Source organism: Chlamydotis macqueenii, chromosome 11 (assembly GCF_036417535.1).
Source record: "Chlamydotis macqueenii isolate bChlMac1 chromosome 11, bChlMac1.mat, whole genome shotgun sequence".
Taxonomy (NCBI): Eukaryota; Metazoa; Chordata; class Aves; order Otidiformes; family Otididae; genus Chlamydotis; species Chlamydotis macqueenii.
This window is the reverse complement of record NC_141566.1, coordinates 13,905,074-13,924,010: the sequence shown is the minus strand read 5'-3', so window position 1 is coordinate 13,924,010 and position 18,937 is coordinate 13,905,074. Positions and strand designations below refer to the sequence as shown.

Here is an 18,937-nt window from a genome sequence, read left to right as displayed (position 1 = left end):
CTTTAAAAAAAAAAAAAAATTAAACTCTTGCTCTAGCTTTCTAGTAGGTATAAGGGTAAATGATGGAAGTAGAAGTTGTGTGGCCATTTGGTCGGTACAGGCTTGCATAAGTTTGTGCTTTAGACAGGTACAGTGTGTTAGATAAGTACAGTTGTGTTTACTTGCCAACTGGCTATCACTCTACAGAGCCTGGAAAAGTTTGCAGTAGAAAGAAGTTCATTTTTTTTTTTAATAAAATATTGTCGTTGTTAGCAGCTTAATAAAATTGGAACTTGATCGATCTCTTTTCTTAACAAGAAATATAATTTAGGTGTAAATTTTCCAAGTATCAGTCTACATACCTTAAAATATTTTCATAGTTAGTGGTAGCACATACATTTTTTTTAAGTGTATTTATAGATATTGACTATCATTTTAGTGTGGTAATTTTCAGAAAAGGCTCTGTGAAAAATAGACAGCAGTTATTTTGTGAGGCCAGCATTTAATTTGTACAGATGGTTGCTGTTAAGGACCTTTTAGCTGCATAGCAGTCAGCTTTTCATGGTCTTCAGCGTATGGCTGGGTCAGGTTGTGCTCTGATACTTAAGAGAGCGGATAAGGCTTACAGCCAATGACACCCGCTGTGAGCACTGTTTCTGGATTTGCCTACGTTAAGACTCCTCTGTGTCAGCATTAGTAGCTGCAATAACAGGTAATGTCTATTTGACTAGTTTCATTACTTCTTATGGGATTATTGCAAAGGTGAATGAGTCAGACATAATGGGATAGCTTGTGAATTTAATAGTTTAGTCCTTGTTGCAGAGTGGAGGTGCGGGAACTCATTTCCTTTCACAGTTCTACAGGATCATAACCTTAGCTTTAACCTCTGTGCTGTAATATCTCTTTCTGTGAGTGGTCTTTATAGTTATATAAAGTTTGTGGGATGTATAATGGAAACCTGTTACTGTTGTTTTTATAATGGTTATTACTGTGCACTTCTGAATGTGCGGTATTTCTCATTAAAAGTGGAAAAATGTTTCACCTTTTGAATGGTCAAGCAGCAAGCTTTAAAGGGCTTAAAATATATACTGCATCTTTATTAAGTTAAAAAGTGTCTTTGCTAATAAAGTGAGAATGCACAATAAAAGCTTTTTTGTTTAGTACTATTGACTCGTACATTCATAAACATCAGAAATATTAAGTTAAATATTATCCAGTATACTTAGGAATTAAAATTGTAGCCATTAAGTACTTCAACTGAAACAGAGATGCACACCCATTCCCTACGCTGATTTTTTCCTGACAGGCTGAATGAGGGTGCGTGGTTCTACTTGACATCTGCCCATGTCTGAGTAAGTCTAATTTGTACAATAGTAATAGATACTTGAGCTGTGCCCTCCGTAATCAGTAGATTAGGGGTGTATGTGACAAGTTGGACACCAAAGGGACATGCTTTTATCTAAGCTATTCAGTTTCCTTGTGAATGGACTAATATGTTCCATTGGCCTTCCCTGATCTTAGTAACCACATAAAGCTTTATGCTCTTAAAATAACTGACAGTCAGCAGCTGGTTTCTTACCAGGATTTTTTTAACTGCTAGTGAGGAGAAAGTGAGATCCAAGTGTCACGAGTCCTGTTGTCTTCCTGTAAATAACACACATTTTTCTTTTACTTACATTTACTGGATTGCTCTGTGTGGTTTTGTTTTCACATGCAATGCTTGTCTGATCAAACTTTTGTCAGTGGAATCTATTTCACCATTTTGAATTGATTAAATACAGATGGTGATGTATGAGCTTTAATATGCTGAAATTGTAGGCATCAGTTACTTATATTGGAGAAGGGCTTTACTGAGGGATGGAAAATACAGGTGAAATGCAAATCCTTTACAGAACACTGAAGATACAGTAAATCTGTAAGGACTCAAACATTTTAGGAAAGCTTCTATATCACACTGATTAGATGTTTTTGGGTCAACTAGTAAGCTTCATAATATTTTGATTAATCTTGCCATAAATATGTGAGAGTTTATATTTGGTTCATTGTGCAAATCCAGGCATGAAATGGTTGATGAGCTGAATTACAATTCAAAAGAATATTTAATTTAAAACAATGTTTTGATGCACACACCTCAGAATTGCAAAAATTCTACTTTCTGGTACTTTACTTTCAGTGCAGTGGGTTGAGAATGTCCTTACACAGTTCCCTGACCTGGTGTCACATGCAGCTGCTTGTGGAAATAGATGAGTTTCAGGTACCTGCCCCATTTGTGGGAAAGATGTGGTGCTGTATAACAAGGTGGTTTTTTCATCCTTGGACATCTTCAGGTAAAAGCTAACTTTGCTGACAGCAAAGTAAGGGCATTGAAGAATGGAAGGGAAGGGGGCAAGGGAGAACCTTTCTGCTACCTGTAACCCATTTTAGGTGCGTGGGACTCACTAGCCCGGTTCTTCACAGCTTACTGTGAAATACAACCTGAAATGGTGGACGTGGCAAGAAGTACCCCTTCCACTGCAGTCTGGAGAGATGTGTCTGTGGGGTATACTGGATATGAAGTATTGGTGAGGAAGAGCTGTCTGTCTGCTCTTGGTGAAGCTGTCAGCCATAGGAGATGGCTGAGGGGTTAGTCTAGATACAGGGGTACAGGTTGAAAGGAGTGGCATCTTCAAGGTCATTGGTGTGGAAAGAGTAACTGATTTATTCCAGGTAAACTGTAGAAATAATGTACAAGGAGAGGAGGCATCTCTGATGACTTGTGACTGACACAAACTAGTGGATTAGAGTTTCAGTGAGAGTGTGGTCCAGCTGCATATTGTCCTGTATGTCACTTAACAAGTGTGTAAGCAGACAGGTCTGTTTTTAAACTTCAGTTACATAAACCTTTACCAAAAATGCCACACTGCATTTGCCTCGAAATGTAACAATGAGTCCAGTATTGTCAGACTTGTCACTCTTAGAGTTCAAATTAGGAAGCCCGTAACTGCCAAAACACAGATTGACTTGAGAGCCATGATCTGTTAGGGCACAGATGCCAGTTCACTTGAGCAATGATATAATCCCGTTTTAGCTTGGGAGCACAGAAGCATGATTGTGCTCCTGCAAATGCTATGCACAGGTTGAAACTGCTGAATAATTTTGAGATTATAGGTTTGATTACATTAAGATTGTATAAAGGTTTTTCTTTCGCTGTGTAACAGCTCTAGAGGCTTATTTTGCTGTTGATAGATGTCTTACTAAGGGTTGCTTTAGCTGTGCATTGAAACAGTTTGTATTCTGTTTTGCTGCAGGTATCCTTCTGGACTGTTTTGGGACATATTTTAGGACAATGGGGGAAGGCAGGAGATCTTCTGGAGCTTTACACTCTGTACATTCATAGTGTTTCCATTGCCAGCTTGCATCCTGCATGTTGGAGTGTAATTTTCACAAGCCAAATGTTTACATTGCTTTAATAGTACTCTGTTGTGTGCTGTACAAGATAGTTTTGCAGTAGAATGGTTTACATAAAACAAGAATTACTTGCACTGATTTTAAATATGGTTTTGTATTATAGAGTTCAGTGTAGTGGATCCTGTTCTAGGCAACAGTCTCGCTTCCTTTTTAGTATCTGCGGCTTACCTGAAATTATGCTGCTTGTAAGTGGCATTTCAGGAAGTCTAAACTGACCCAGCATATGCTTACTGCTGCATTTTAATGGACTCCTGTGTGCAATATGAAGTGTGTTTGGTTTTTTAGTAACAGAGGCTTCCTTAAATTTCAGACTTTGCAGAATTTCACAACACTTTTTGTTTTTTTTTTTATAATCTCTTGCTTTTGCTTCAAGGAATGAAAATGGAATAGCTCTGATAACTGTTCATTGATTTATTTATTTTTAAAAACATAATAAGGATCATTGTTTTAGTGTCTCATCAAAGAAAAATCCCTGTGGAATCTTTTTAAAAATGTTTGTCTGATGCCTTCTGTAACACTTGCTCCTGAGCAACCCTGACTCAACAGATGTGGCATCTGCATGTTTGCAGCTGGATCAGAATAGCCTCCAATGGAAGGGCCTGCATCTCTGCTGTTATTGTGCTAGCAGAGTTCTCAGCAATAGGCTTGCTTCTCTTATCATGTTTAGTTTCGGTGGCTTTTGAGCAGATATAATTAGCTTTTTGTAATGGGCAAAGTGCTACCTTAACAATTGCTGCCTACTTGCACTTGAAATGCTTACTTGTGCTGTGTCAGCCTTGAGCTCTTGGTTCTTGCTGGCTTATGGTTAGTCTACCTTATTGGATGCAGTCTTGTGTTTTAAATTAAAAAATAAAAAAATGAAGAAATTTATGAACTTTCCTAGGAAGCAGACTTCTCATTTTTTACTTTATATGGATAAACAATTGATTCTGTGACCAAGTTTAGATCTTTTATTCTTTTGAATATATGATTATACACTCTTACTTAATTTTGCGTGTATGTGAAAATGCTGTGGAAAGTACAGCTCAGTATCTAGTTTGCAGAAACTCTCCTTAGGTAATGTGTTGGTTGAATATTGAGTGGTGAGGCACTGGCACAGGTTGCCCAGAGAGGTGGTGGATGCCTCATCCTGGGAAACGTTCAAGGCCAGGTTGTACGGGGCTCTGAGCAACCTGATCTGGTTGGAGATGTCCCTGCTTCTTGCGGGGGGGTTGGCCTGGATGGCCTTTAAAGGTCCCTTCCAACCCAAACCATTCTATGATTCTATGAATACTCACCTGACAAGCAATGCTTGGTAAAACAAAACATCTTTCATCTAAAGTGCTTTTAAGTTGGAGTGCAAAAAGAGAGCAGGTGCAGATGGTGATCTACAGGAAATCAAACAGTGACTAAGAAGAAGCAGTTGCAATGTTTCGGCACTCTGACGAATATCAAGTGCCGTATGCTGACTTGGTTGTTTTGAAGGAGAAATTATAACTTTTTTTTAAGACATCTTTTAAGGCACCTTGTGCACAAGGGGTCACATGAAAGAAAACAGAGGTGCTTGTTGGATGGTTTGCCAAAGGTTGATCTAATTAAGGGGAACAAATGTTGCAAAAACAGCAAAGCTGAGCCCTGAAGGGCATTAGAAAGCAGCTTTTCATGCTTGATGTTGAGAGAAGCAGGAGTATTGGATGTACAGTAATAAATTAATGTGCCTGAAGGGACAAGGCAGGAAAACATTTCAGAAATTTCAAAGATTTAAGAAATGCCTGAAACCAGAATAATTTAATTTTGTGAAAGATGGATTTTACCTGTGTAGATAATGAGGGAGAAAAGGTTGCATCTTGAAAATGCTGAAGAAATAGTTCTCAAAAGAATTGTTGTATGTTTGACTTAACTCTTTATACAGGCAGCGTATGCTTGTGGAAGATGGCTTTTTCCCAGTTTATCCTAGCTGATTTAATAACATAAATTGATGCAAGTCGTTTGTCAATGTAATTGCATTTGTTTAAGGCTGTTGCTGATCTGAATGTTTAAGTTCTTTAGAGAATCAGCACCCTTCGTGTTTCCTATATATTTACTCTCTTGCCAAGGAAAAAGATCCTGCAAACAAAACACTTTCTTTACTCCCCTCCAGCAAACAAATTACCAGTCAGGCAAAATTGCACATATGTGATGATGTAGTACTGCAGGCAAGATGAAAAACATAAATGTAGATCTGTTCAAAGACGTGAAGTAGTATATGGGTAGAAAAGAAGAAATGAAAAGATTTTGATAGAAATATTGTCACATTCACCCAACGCTTTATAATATTAAAATGCCTGAAGACCTAGCTCAACTTTTGAATGTCATTTTCATTCTTGATGCTTTGTTGGCAAAGAGAACAACTCGGAAAATCAGTGCTTTTTTAAATACAAAATATTTTGTTCCTATAGAATGCTTTGTGGTGACAAAAGTGACTTAATGTTGGATTTTAATTGAAAAGTAATTCAGTTTGTAACACATTTTCAAGAAGGATTTTTAATGAAGAAAAAAGGAAAAAATAAGTGCATCCTTGTGAAGCAAGTACACACAAATACAGGACAAGTTAATTAGAAATCAGCATCCTAGATGAGATCCTGTCTTTGCAAGCCAGAAGACGACTAATTGAAGTTCATGGTAGGCAAGGGAGTAGCAGCAATGCAGGCATCACAGCAGAGCAGCAGAGAGTAAGTAAATTCATGCAGAAAGGGTTTTGTGTGCACTCGGTTTGTGGAAGGTTGGGGTAAAGGCTTTTCATTGAGATTGGCACTTTTTATAGTGTCACTTTTTTGGTCCTTTTTTAACTTCAGACTTTTCAGTTGATGGGATGTATTCTTGAGTTGATTTTCTTTTTGCTGCTGCTGCTAGTCTTGATGTATTTCTGTAAAAACCTCAAAAGGTAGTATTGAGATGGATAGCTTGCGGATACTGTTGTGCCTGAATAAACTTTAGAAAGTGTCTCGTCTACTTTGTGCTTTTCTATGATTCATTATTCTTTCTTCAAACAAAAAGACTAATTTTCTTACCAAGATGGACTCCACAGATCTTCGGCAGTTATTTGCCGTAACTTCATTTTTCTGCCATGTGAAGCACATGTCAGGGTGGTCACTCTCATTTAGAATTACATGTTACATTTATCTCCTTTGGACCAAGGAGACTCCTTGGGGAGTCACTAACCTGGGCGGCATGGATCATTCTGTGCTCAGAGGGGAGGTGTCAGCAGTGCTGCATGAGAGGTATGTTGGAAGTACCTGAATGCCTGCAGAGATATCAGTGGAGTATGTTTTTCAGGATGGCAGCCTGGAAACCCTTTCTTTCCATCTGGAAAACTAAGGAATTCTGGAAAAGCTAATTAGCAAGTGAGTTAAGAAATGAAAGGACCTAGTTAGTGAGTTGTAAACTAATTTGTTCATCAAATAATAGACTGTGATTTTCAAAGCAAGCAGAAAAAAAGAAAAACAAAACCAAAACCAGCCTTAGTCTTAACAGTACTCTAATAAAAGACTTCTGTGGGTTTTTCTTATTTAATTGATCCAGCTGCCATTGCATCTGCTTTCAGGTATCCAAAGGCCAATTTTAGAACAAGGAGGCAATAACAGTTGCTTATCAAATCTTTCAGAGTATGCTAAAAACATTCCTGACATGGCTGGAAAGGAATGTCTGTCTTAAAATATACTAAAATTAACAATTCTATCTTTCTTTATTTTATTTTACCTGCTATTTAATCTTGGTGCTATTCTTTTTTTAGAAAGAAAAAACACAGATCTAAAGGAAGAGTTGAGATGATTACCTTATCCTTGAAGAAATTCCAGTGACCTTATTTCAATGTCTTCCTTTCTTGAAATAATGTTCTTAATAAAGGAACAATTGTTTTAAGTAGTTGCACCTGGAAGCTATAAAATTCTTAGTATTTTTATCTTGTGCTGTACTTTGCACGCCTGTAATGGTAGTTTGGTTGATCTGATTAATTTGTATTGTAGTGACTGGTTTCGTTCTTTCAAAGGAACTTGAAAAATCAATTTTTGTGTAGTGTCTTTCTGTATAAAATCTGAGACCTATGCTATTTCTTGATTAGTTTTCTTGCTTTTTGTCATGCTTAAATGGAAAAGAAAACATAAGATTAGATGTCTTAAGTTTATGATAAAATATCTGCTGGCACAAAAGTTTCTGACACCCCTTTGTAAAGGAGCTTCATCATGCCAAGAATGTTAGTTTTCATTTGATTTTTCTTCTCAGGACAAGGATCTATTGGGTGCTTTTCTGCACCACTGTATGAAACACGGTAGCATGAATATAAGTGTTTCAGTAGTCTTGGTAGGATTTATTTTCCTTTGTAGGTGGTTGAAAATATTACTGCATCAAATGGCATCGTTCATGACTAGCAATTTTCTGTTAAGGCCATTTAAGACTTCCACATTCTTCATTTTGATTGTTAATGACATTTAAACCTTTTACTTAGCCAGATTAATATATGTTTAAAATGTTTTGAGCGTTATTCTTAAGAATAAATGCTCAATTCCATTCCAAAAGTTGCATTGACATTAAGCAACCTTACTTTTTAGCAAGTTCGGACTGCAGAAATCTAATAGAGTTGTTTTTTGTAGTTTCATTGACTGATCTTGTGTACTTTTGGTCTCAGTCGAAACAGAATTAATGGGAAAACAGTTTAAATTATGGAAGTTCTGTTTTGGCATTAGCTAAACTGTTCCTGAAGAATGATCAGACTCATCAGTATGCTCCTCTGCTTCCGGGGGGATTTTTCACTTCGAGTGTCATCTTGGGTTAGAACTGACAGATTTTCTGCCTTTTTTTCAAAACAGGCACACAAGTGCCTTTTGTCTGCTGGATACATTTGTGGTGACTTGAGCATATTCAGTCTCAAGTTTCACTTTTCAGACTTCTGTATGAGCGAAGTTCTTGTACGCTGCTGTCACTCAGGGAATGCACACAGCCTTTCAGCAGTGTTTGGTCAGTCACATTTCTGCTTACACGAAGAATGGCTGTTTGATGAACAATGCTGTGAAACTTGAATTAAAAATTATAAAAGCTTTCCTTAGAGCACTGTTAGGATGTATGTATTGTCTCCATGTTCAGAAGCTTCCAGTCTCTAGTAATCCCAAACTGTACTACCTTACTCCATCCAATTTCCCTCTAGTTACTCTGTTGTACTTGATTTTATTTAGCAGTCATGCCTCTGTCCATAGCAGTGATGTTACTTATATTTTTCTCTCCATCTCATTAGGTTTACATTCTTTGACATGTGCACTTGGATATTTTAGAACAAGTGTGTTTTGATTTGAAATGGGAATGTTCACATTTTTATATAAAACTTTTTGAATATATTTATGTAAGAGCTAAAGTTAGAAAATGAAGAACTGGAAAAAAATCCTTTCTTTTTTTTTTTTTTTTTTCTTGAGGCGATTACAAGTTTCTTATTTGTTGGACACTTGTGTTGGTCACATCTGGTAACAGTATGGTGTGTATGACAATGTTTGTGCTTGTTTAGGAGGAAAGAATTAACCTCTTCAGTCAAATTTTTGTTTCTGTAATTAATGCTTGTAGCCTTTCAAATTTACTTTTTTTAACCAACTGTTTCAAATGACTTGGATTAATAAAATAAAAACTCGCAGCTTTAGTGTTGACTTGCATTTAAATATAATCTCTGGAGTTTTTCTCAATATTGACTAGGTAAAATGTTTTCTTTGTAATGATGGAGTATTTGATAAAAAAGCAAAAGTTGTTCTTGTATGACTAGAAATCAATGTGCAGGCTTGATGAATAAGTTGGTGGCATTTAACTGGTGGTGTGGTTTTTTTTTTTTTTGTTGTTGTTTTTGCATAAAGAAAGGAACAATGGTTCAAAGTAGTAACACCCTCTTGGATATGTAAAGCTGTGTTTTGGTTTTGGTTCAGGTATATTTGTGGGTTAGTTGCAATTAAACTTCCTCTATACATGGCTTCTGGATCCTCACATCTGTCCAAAGGTAACTTGAGTATATTTTCTGTAAACCAGTGCCTTTGACACATGACATGTTTGCAACTTCATCTTGATGTGGGCAGCAAATAAGTGTGGATCTAAAATAGTTTATTTTCTTTCTGAAGGAAGCGAGGGTGTTGCTTTTAATGCAGTGGGTAGGCTTGCAAACCAGGCTGGCTGCTTGGAAAATCTGAGTGGTTTGTGCTGTGTTCAATACTGCAGGAGCAGTTGTTGCTAAAAAGGTACAACTCTGGAAAGTTCTCCCAACTGGTGATGTGTTGTTAGCAGTGTAATGTAATCTCATGCTGATTGTCTCTTTTCCTTTTGTTTCCGTATCTCTGTCTCCTGTCACTTCGGAGGATGCGTATCGGTTATAACTGTTCTCTTGACGGCGAGTGGTAGGTGTAGTGTTACGAGTAATTGTTTCCCTGCTCAGTTTGGTGTTTATTTGAATGCATCCAGTTAAGAAGAGGAGCTTTATCCAGTGACTTTATAGTAATGTGCTTTAGAGTCCTAAATCTAAAAGAATCTACTCAAATAGTGTGTATAGCATTCTTGCTTTGAGGGGAGTATGGGATTTGTTTTTCTACATGTAATTTATTCATTGTAACCTTATATTTAAACTGAGCATATCACTTTTCAGTACAGACTGTTCTTAAATTGATAATGCACAGACCATTAAAAAACTTAACTCCTACTGTTTCAAAAATGAATCATTTTAATGTGCAGTGTAATCTGCCTTAGGTAGCAGCTGTTCATAAAATTATTATGGACACTTTTGAAATAAAAGTTGTCATCTTGAAAAGCAACAATACTATCTTTAAATTTCTTACTCCTAGAAAATAATTCTGGTGCATTCAGCTATAATCAGTGTCCTCTCATATAGTCAAATATGGAAGAATTACATTGTTTATTCATAAAGGGAAAGGGAAGAAAATGTAAAACTTTTCTGTGGGTGCTTCTGATCGGTTTGATTTAGTTTTGCTGACAAGAAAAGAAGGCACCTAATTCTGAAAAAGGAAGTATACCTTTCTTTGTGGGTGCTAAGTAATGTGTTGATCCTTCCTATACTTAAAAACAAACACCCCCCCCCCGAACAACTGAAGAATGTGTATATTTGTGCCTTATTGAAGAGGAAAAAACTCCCACATCTGAACACCAAAATGCCCTTGTATTACGAAACCCAAGCAATCCACAAAACCATCCACTTGTATATTCAATTTTTTTAATGCTAGAGATGTTCTATGTGTGTATGTCCATGCATGCAGCTTGATGATTTGTCTTTGGACATCTGAGATGTGTTTGTGGTTCATGTTTTAGTTCACTTGAATGCAGAATCAGGTTTATCTTACAAAATATTTGCACAGTGATGGAGACCATGCTGGAAAAACAGAATACTCAGTCTTGCTTGGGTGTTCACTATATGGGGAGAACGGTAAGTTTTGCATATGAAACTGATTTGTTTTAATGAGCTGCACATCAAGCTTGCTAACGTTGTTAAGGATATCATGTAAAAATGAGAAGTGCTAGGTTATGTTTGCATTAGTGTCCTGCTCTGGACAGTGACAGCTGAAGCAACTGTTAAGTTTTCATGTGATCTTTAGAGGTCCTGTAGAAGCGTCCTGGAGGAACAGTGATGGCTGCTGAGAGAAAAAACTCAATTTTTCAGACAGTATGTTCTCCTATAGAATAGGGACTGCCAATCCCCATAGATGCACCAGTCCCATAAAGAGATGCACACTGGAATCTGAAATCCAAGTATCCATGTGATTCCTGCAGGTAATAAATTTAACAACTGAAAATAACAGTGCACTATTAAAATGCAGAAGTATGTCTGTCACAGAAAGCTTTCAGCTCTAACTACTACTGTTCTGCCTCATTACGATATTGTGTGTACGTTTATGCTTGACCTTCCTATGACATTTCTGAAACCTGAGCATCTTGCTAATCTCCTTCAATCTTCCCAAGCTATATCATCACATCCAGCTCTATTACATTGGATTCCAAATGTTCTTAGTGTGCAACTGCGCTGTTCCAAATTCCAGACTTCGAGTTTCATTCTTCTGCTCCAGCTCACCTGTTACAGACTAGTTGAATCAAAGCTGACAACCAGGTAGGTGGAGGTGTACCAGCCAAGGATATGGAAGGAAACTTAATAAGTGACTGTGTTAATTCTTCAGATGTTCTCAATTTACCTTTGTTGTCCCAAAGAGTGTAGAGGTCATGTATCAACAAGTCAGCAAGTTCCTCAGTACCTCAGCTGGAAAAGTATAGCAAAACCGTATTTGCAGTTGCTTAAATGTGGATCAGCATGATTTGAGTGAGTCAGAGCAATGTGGGAGTAAAGCAGAATGTGAGAACTGAAGCAGAAGCGTTTGCCGGCTTTGTAAAACTGTTCTCTCCTGGCTAGAGCAGCGTCTTTGGCTGTTGTCTGGGTTCTTTGCTCTCACAGCGGGGTTTTCTCCTCTCTTGTTCTGTCTCCCCAGTAATTAGAGCACCAATGTGACTGTGTTCAGTTCTGTTTTCAGATAATTAGAGCTGGGCCCGTATAGTAAAATACATAGTAGTCTGTCTTGGATTTTGCTCAGGGGCTTTGCCAGGATGTCACTGGTCTGTCATTGTAAACCGGAAATCCTTTTCATTGCTCCTGTTTAGTGCAGCGTGACAAAGACTATGGCTGATGAGGAGTAATTATGTGATGGATGCTGGCTTGATCTAACGTTAGACTAGCCATCTCTGCTACGTGTGGTTTAGGAGTAAGGAGGAGTGCTGCTTAAGAACAGGAATGGCCTTGTTCTCTGGACAGTTAACGTACTGGGTTATGAGACCATTTACAATGCAGAACTTGGGAGCAAAGGGAGGGAGAAGGAGGGTAAATGAACTGAATCACGTTACTGGAATTTGCTGTTAAAAAGAATTTATTATGTGCATTCAACAATGGAAGGCTAAGGCTCAGTAATTTTACTTAATTTTACTTTTGCCCTTTGGATTCTGTATGCTTACATCAGATTATAGCAATGAAGTAAAAGCTTAGTCACACTGTGTCCCGTGCATTGTTCTGGGGTGTTGATAAAAGATAATCTTAAATGCGCTGCTTATCTGCAAATTCTAGAATTTAGTTATTTTGCATCTAGGCGCTTGATATGATGGCTGAGAATCCTGAAGAACTTCTTAACTCTTTATTGAATGTAATTATTCAGCTTCCCTAGTAGTCTTCAAAGAGGTCTTTTCTTTTTAATAAGTCAGTATTTTATGCTTAAATTGGATACTGCCATTGTTCTCCTCCAAATCCCTGAAAGCACATTTCAGGACGCAGCAAAATTTTGTCATGTTTTTTTAAAAAAATTTCTCCTTGGCAGCTCATTTTTGTGCAGCAAGGTGTTGGTAGTTTGCTTATGTTTCTACTTCAGTTAAAAAATCAAACAGAAAAAGGTATGTTTGTGCATGTTGTTGCTTGATTCAGGATATGAGCCAGAATGTAAGTTTGCAGGACTTTGATGAGAAGCACTAAAGAAAGAACACTTTTCTGTAATAGTGTTTATATAAAACTACTGTGGTCCAGTAGTTGCTGTATCTGTTGGTTTCAGTGCATAGGTTTATTATTCACTGGACGGTTTTTATTTCGCTGTTTACAGGAGACTCTTGTGGCAAATGTTCGTCTTATCTCGAGCCACCAACTGCATTTCATAAAGTTCAGTACTGACCCTGTTGAATAAATATCTGGCTTATTGCCCTCCCTTTTTCCCTAATCTGGCTGCTGTATCCTGTGCTTTTGGATTTAGAGCAGCATATGGCTAGCTCAATAGAGATTTCCCAGGTGCCCCCAGAATTAATCTTGCCCTCTTTTCATGTTTCCAGTATGTGCTATTCAAGGGCCTTAAAAGCTTCAGCTTTCAGGGATTTTTAGTGGCATGAAAGTACTGAGTACGTTTGAGTTTGCCTTTGAATCGCTACTTTCAGTTTAAGGTTTGCAATTTAGAGTTGGTGTTACAAGTGAGTGAAGAAATGCTTTGCTAAACTGCAAAAATCTATTCAGTGTCAGTTATAAATGTCTGTAAATACATGGGCAGGCAGGAGCAGTTCAGGCATGACTGATGTTAATGCTTGACTTTTTTTTTTTTTAATTTAATTATTTTAACACTTCGTTATGTGGGATGATAGTGGGCAATGCTTTGTGCAGTATGCAGCAAGGCTTTGTTCAGGTGGCCGCAGTCATGTTATGCCTGGCCTGAGCTACTATCATGATTCTTCTGAGGTATTATTGTGCAACTTTGGTGTTACATTAGTTATTTTTGAGGTTCTTGGAAGATCTTTCAGGCAAATAAAGTGGTGGTGCAGCATGACTTCTGGTGCTGTTTTTGATTAAAGTAATGTTTTGTACCTCTCATGATGTGTGTATACCCTTCTGCATATTATCATTCTACCTTGTGTGGCCAAAGTATTTCCAGAAACCATACTGCTGAACTTAAGAATGAGTAAAAAACCTTAATTGTAAGAACAAGTTAGAGCAAAACTTTGCTTAACATAAATTTTGCTTTGTTTAGAGATCCAAAAAATGATTATACGATGGGACACATACTGCAAGAGCTGAATATATATAGCTGAAAGAATATTCAAAGGCTTGTGAGAAGGTGTGATGAGCAAGTGAGATGCTTATGGATGTCCTTGTATTTCGGCTGTCTTATGTTGGTTTTGCTACTTGTACATAAGTACCTGAGCATGGTCTTGGCTGTGTCTAATACCTACACCCAATTTCATAATTACATTAAACTTGTGTAGTTCAGATTTACAGTGGAAAAATATAGCCAGAAATATCTTAATTTGTGGGTCAAAGATTGTCTAAGGTTGGAGAATCTCTAGATGTTTGTCTAGAACAGTGGAGCATGAGAGCATGACTTGGAGTCAGTTATCCACATAATTTATTAATCTTATGTCATACCTCATTTGATGCCTTCTTCCTTCCTTCACTGAAGATGCACTGCTTTTTTTGTTTGACAAATTGTCTATTTAAATTTCACATACGGAAGCAGTTTTATATTGAAGGCTTAGATTGGAAATGCTAAAAATTTTCTTGAAATGAAGTTCTAGCTTAAATTCATCCTTCCTTGTGCTTAGCAGTACAGATTATATTGCACAGATGCAGGTATAATACAGAAGGAAGAGTGTTTATAGTTGTTTTTATGTATCTGTATGTTTGTCCTACTGTGGGTTTAATGATACTTTGGCAGCGGGAGGTAATGTGGAGAAGTTTGCTGGTCTTGCATGTGACTCTGCTTGAGTCACCTACTGTGCCTCTCAGTACAAACCACTTGTAAAATTACTTTTCACAGTTGCTTCTGTGAATCTATGTTGTAAGAAGAAATGGTTACTGAAAAGCTGCTGGTGCAATAGCTGAAGCATGCTATGTGAAGGAGTTTCCTCTGTTTTTATTTTTAACCAGACATCTAGTTTCATTTGAAGTGTTCTCTTTGTGTTTATAGCTGGTAAATGATGACTCCCTGTACACCTTTGCCACGCTTTTTGTGACACTAGAATCTTGATCTATTTCTTCTTGCCTATCTGCCTTCCATGCTCCTAACATCAGTCTACAAGTTGTTTCTTGTACAGAAGCCATTTCACATGTTTGCTCATCCTTTTCACTCTCTGCCTTTTCCGGTTCTATCGCTGTAACTGGTGATGGGGCAAAGAGCAGACTAGCGCATATCCGAAACCAGGTGATGTGTGGGGGAAGGATGCTGTGTTTGACAGCGGATAGTACAGGCTTAGGAACTTTAAGACTGGGCACAAGCTAGTCCAAGCTAATGATGTTGCACAAATAAACTGACTTAAAAAAGTCATTTTGCATCAGTGTCCTATATGAATTGAGTTTTCTGGTTGTGCTGTTTTTTCCTTTTTAAAATGGGAATTTATGAAAATGCATATTTGTATGTAGAGCAGTTCTTATGAATACCAGAAGGTGGCATAACTGATTTTCCTAAAGGTGTTTTGATTGCAAGAAATACATAGGATGCTACTGAGCTTATTTTAAGGCTGTTAGTCAAATTTTGATCTAAGGGAAGTTGGATCAGTTTAGCCCTTAAATATTTAAGGGAGCAATTTAAGGATGTACACATTCTGCTTGTTTTCAAAACGTGGAAACTCTGGTGGGATTTGTGCTGGCTTTTACATCTAAAGTTTTTGAAGTTGAAAGTAGTTTAACAGTAGTTTAACTGAAGTGCAGGATGGAAAGAAGGGGTTGTCCATTGTGCGTCCAGTGGAATTCTCTCCACTGTTTTACAGAATCCTGGTTTCCTGTTTACACATTATTTAGATATTTTGCTTTACTAAAGTCCAAAATTAGACCAATTTCTGTCTGTTTTAAACTCTTCACATTAGCTAGTGCTATGCAAGAATAAATTATTAATATGGTAAATTACAAATTATAGTTTCATGCTGTAACAGCTCTGACCACATGCAGGTGTCTGGGTATGCCCATATCAAGTATTAGAAGCAGTAAGTGGAAAGAGCGTGCAAAAGAGACCAGTTTAAATGAAAATCTCTTTTCAGCATAATATATATATTTCGTTTCAGCAAACTGGAAAGTTAGTCTTTGCGCAGTGCTGTCTTGCATTTAATGACAAGGTGATGTAATACGGCATTAGATACCGTCTTAGGTGATACTTTCCTTTTTAGAGGAGCCTGTCTCGACACGGTCATCTCCACTGTGGTGTGGATCAAAAAGTACTTAAATATACCTTAACAGTAGATTTCCATTCAGAGATTCGAGGGGACTTTTTTTTTGTAGAGCGAGTGTATTGGGCAAAGTTGGGCAGGTTTTCTAAGTGGGGGTGTTGATGCAGGGGTGCCCTGTGTAGGATGAGGCTCTGACTGCCCTGTGCAAGACACAGCTGGGGTTGATTTTCCATTGAAACCTTTCCTATATGAATAGTTAAATTAATTGATATAGGACAGAACCAGAACTTTGAAGTATTGAGGGGGATATATGGGATTTTTTTTCTTTCCTTCAGCTCCCTCTGGCAGACAAACACCTGAATTACATCTGTTTTATTTTAAACTCTTTATTTCAGAGAAAGGCTTGTCCCAACTCAGTTATCACAGTTGTTTGGTGCTGTATGTGTATGCCTCAAAAAGAGATTTTTCAGCTGTAGAAAAGTAGATGACTGCAGCTGCAGAAAGTGCTGCAAATGCAAATATTTGTTTTAGCTGACTTTTGTACAGTCTTTTTGCACATTACAACTGTGCCATGCTATTTCACCCCAGGGACCTCTACACCATGCTCATGCATTGATTTTTTTTTTTTTTTTCCTTCTCTTCCCCCCTCTATGATGTATTCTTTCCTGAGCCTGCTGTGATTCACTAAAGCAGCACAAATGAGTGATGTGACTGTTTGGCATAGAAGTCTAGCATTATTTGCAGAATTGTTAAACTCTTTTTTTTTTTTTACTGACTGAACTGCTGTGGGGGCAGGTGGAAGGCAAGTGGTGCTGCAGCTCTGCTCTTGGAAGTCATCCTCTGGGCTAAGCCCTTCCACCCACCTCTCTGCACTCCTCTCCTTCTCAGAGCTTTGCCTTTTTTTTTTTTTTTCAATTCTGTGTTTACAAAGGACATTTGCCAGGGTGAACCTGAGTGATCACATCTACATCTTTCTAATGTTGTGCAAGACTGCCTGGAGTGTGTGGTAGTACTGGTAAAATGGCTCAGCAGTGATGCCTGTAGAAGCTGCTACATGGACATTTCTGAAATCACTGAATTTCAATTTTCATTAGAAGTCAGATGTTTGAAGTTTTATGAAATAAAGGTTTACAATTAGGAGATTTAAACTATTTGGTTTAAATATTTCATGGTTTTAAAAAAATCCAATGAAGATTAGCATTCTTCTGTGGGCCTTCCTAAAACCAGCTTGTGCTTAGATTTCCTTGCTATGTAAATTTTTTTTTAAATGCAAAGCAATATGTCCTAATTTGATCCTAAATTATCTGGGTAATTATGTTGGCCCTAAATAGGGATGTTGTAACTGCAAAGTTGCTCCAGTGTGCTAAATTTATATCTTAAAACATTACTTTAATTCTGCTTTTGGAAATGAATTCATAACTTGTACATTTGCCCACCATAACAAACTGGAATGAAATAAATAACTGGCATCTTTTGAAACTTTGACTAGGAAACATAGAGTTTTCTTTAAATTTATGTTCCTATAGATGCTAGAGAAGCAAGCAGTTTATAAATTTCTCTAATTCTTATGCAGGAATTTTGACATTTGGCAAATTAGAATATAATTATGTTTTCAGAGAAATTGAACGATTTAATATGAATTATCATTTTTGTGATCATTCTTTTTTAGCTTCTGGAAAAATCTAAGTGTAAGCAAGGTATAAATTTTGAAAGTCTTGTGTATTTTTTTTTTTGTTTAAATGTTAATAACATCTAAGATTATGTTAATTCTGTGGCATTAACATAATCATTGGTTGTACACTCTCCCTACACCCCTGTTCAGCTGAATGTTAAAGGCTGTGCCTTTTTGGGTCCTTTGTATAACAACGCTCAACAGTGGAAATTAACAGAAAACCTCTTTTTTTTTTTTTTTTTTTTTTTTTTTTTTTCCATAGAAGATGACTAGGTATCTTCTGAAGAGGTACTATCCAGCTCTGTGGAAATCTTGCAATTAAAGCTATTCCATGCACTTAGGAGTGCAAGGATGGTTACAGATATCATTGAGGTGTAAATCTTCCTCGAGCTGCAAGCACACATCTTCAGTGTCTTTGCTCCTGGCACCCTCCGAAGTGGAAGAACCTGTGAGAACGATCAATTTTTGTCAATTTTTCACTGCTGCCGAATGGAAGAGCATCAAAACAAGAGGCCTGGTTACTCGATTTTGCTTTCCTTTTCAGGACAGGTAGTGTGGAGGTTATCACTGGTTTGACTTGCTGAGGGAGGGAGGATGCTGAACAAACAAACCAGGGAGTTCCCCCCATGTTGTCTTTTATAAACAAGTTTTTGGACTAGATCTACCTTTGTCAAACAGGAGGAGTTGGTTCCTGATTGCCTCTGGTTTATAGGCCAAAAAATTGAAGAAATTTAAAGTATTGGGGTGTAGTACAAGACTCCCTTTGTCCCACATGACCTATTCAGCTGTTCCAGCTTTGGTACTAATTCCACCTGTTCTCACTGCATTTAGTTGGAATGATCTGTGGACTTGAAACTCCTTATCTAGTGTAGAGAAACTGTACTTCTCCACACCCTCCTCCCCCCACCCCCCCAACACCAGCCGCCATCAAGCAGGAGAAATACTAATGCTAATGATAAATTTGAAACTGAACTTTTTGCTGTGTAAGCCTTTCACATGCCTTTGTGTGTGAAGGCAAGCTGAAATTCAAGTTGCTATTTCATAAAAATTTGTATCTAACATGCTTAAGACTAGCTGATGGCAAGTAATTCAATTGATTGAATCTATATAAGTATCATATTTTTTGTGACTCCTTAAAGGAATCCAGCCAGCAGCAGTGGCTGTGAGCAGCATGGTGCAGCAGCTTCA

At 37.5% G+C, this 18,937-nt stretch overlaps 1 protein-coding gene across 7 annotated transcripts in view; it reads left to right on the top strand.

Annotated features, from left to right (window-relative positions):
• KLHL13 (kelch like family member 13) overlaps positions 1-18,937 on the top strand; it is an 82,143-nt gene that overhangs the window by 19,891 nt on the left and 43,315 nt on the right. Inside the window, exon 4 of one of the 7 annotated variants that reach the window (XM_086756347.1) lies at positions 1,286-1,331. The exons of the other annotated variants lie outside the window; for them this stretch is intronic. Within the exon in view, the coding sequence (XP_086612473.1) occupies positions 1,324-1,331 (8 nt within the window). The 5' untranslated portion in view covers positions 1,286-1,323. The remainder of the gene's footprint in view (positions 1-1,285; positions 1,332-18,937) is intronic. 7 annotated transcript variants of the gene reach the window in all.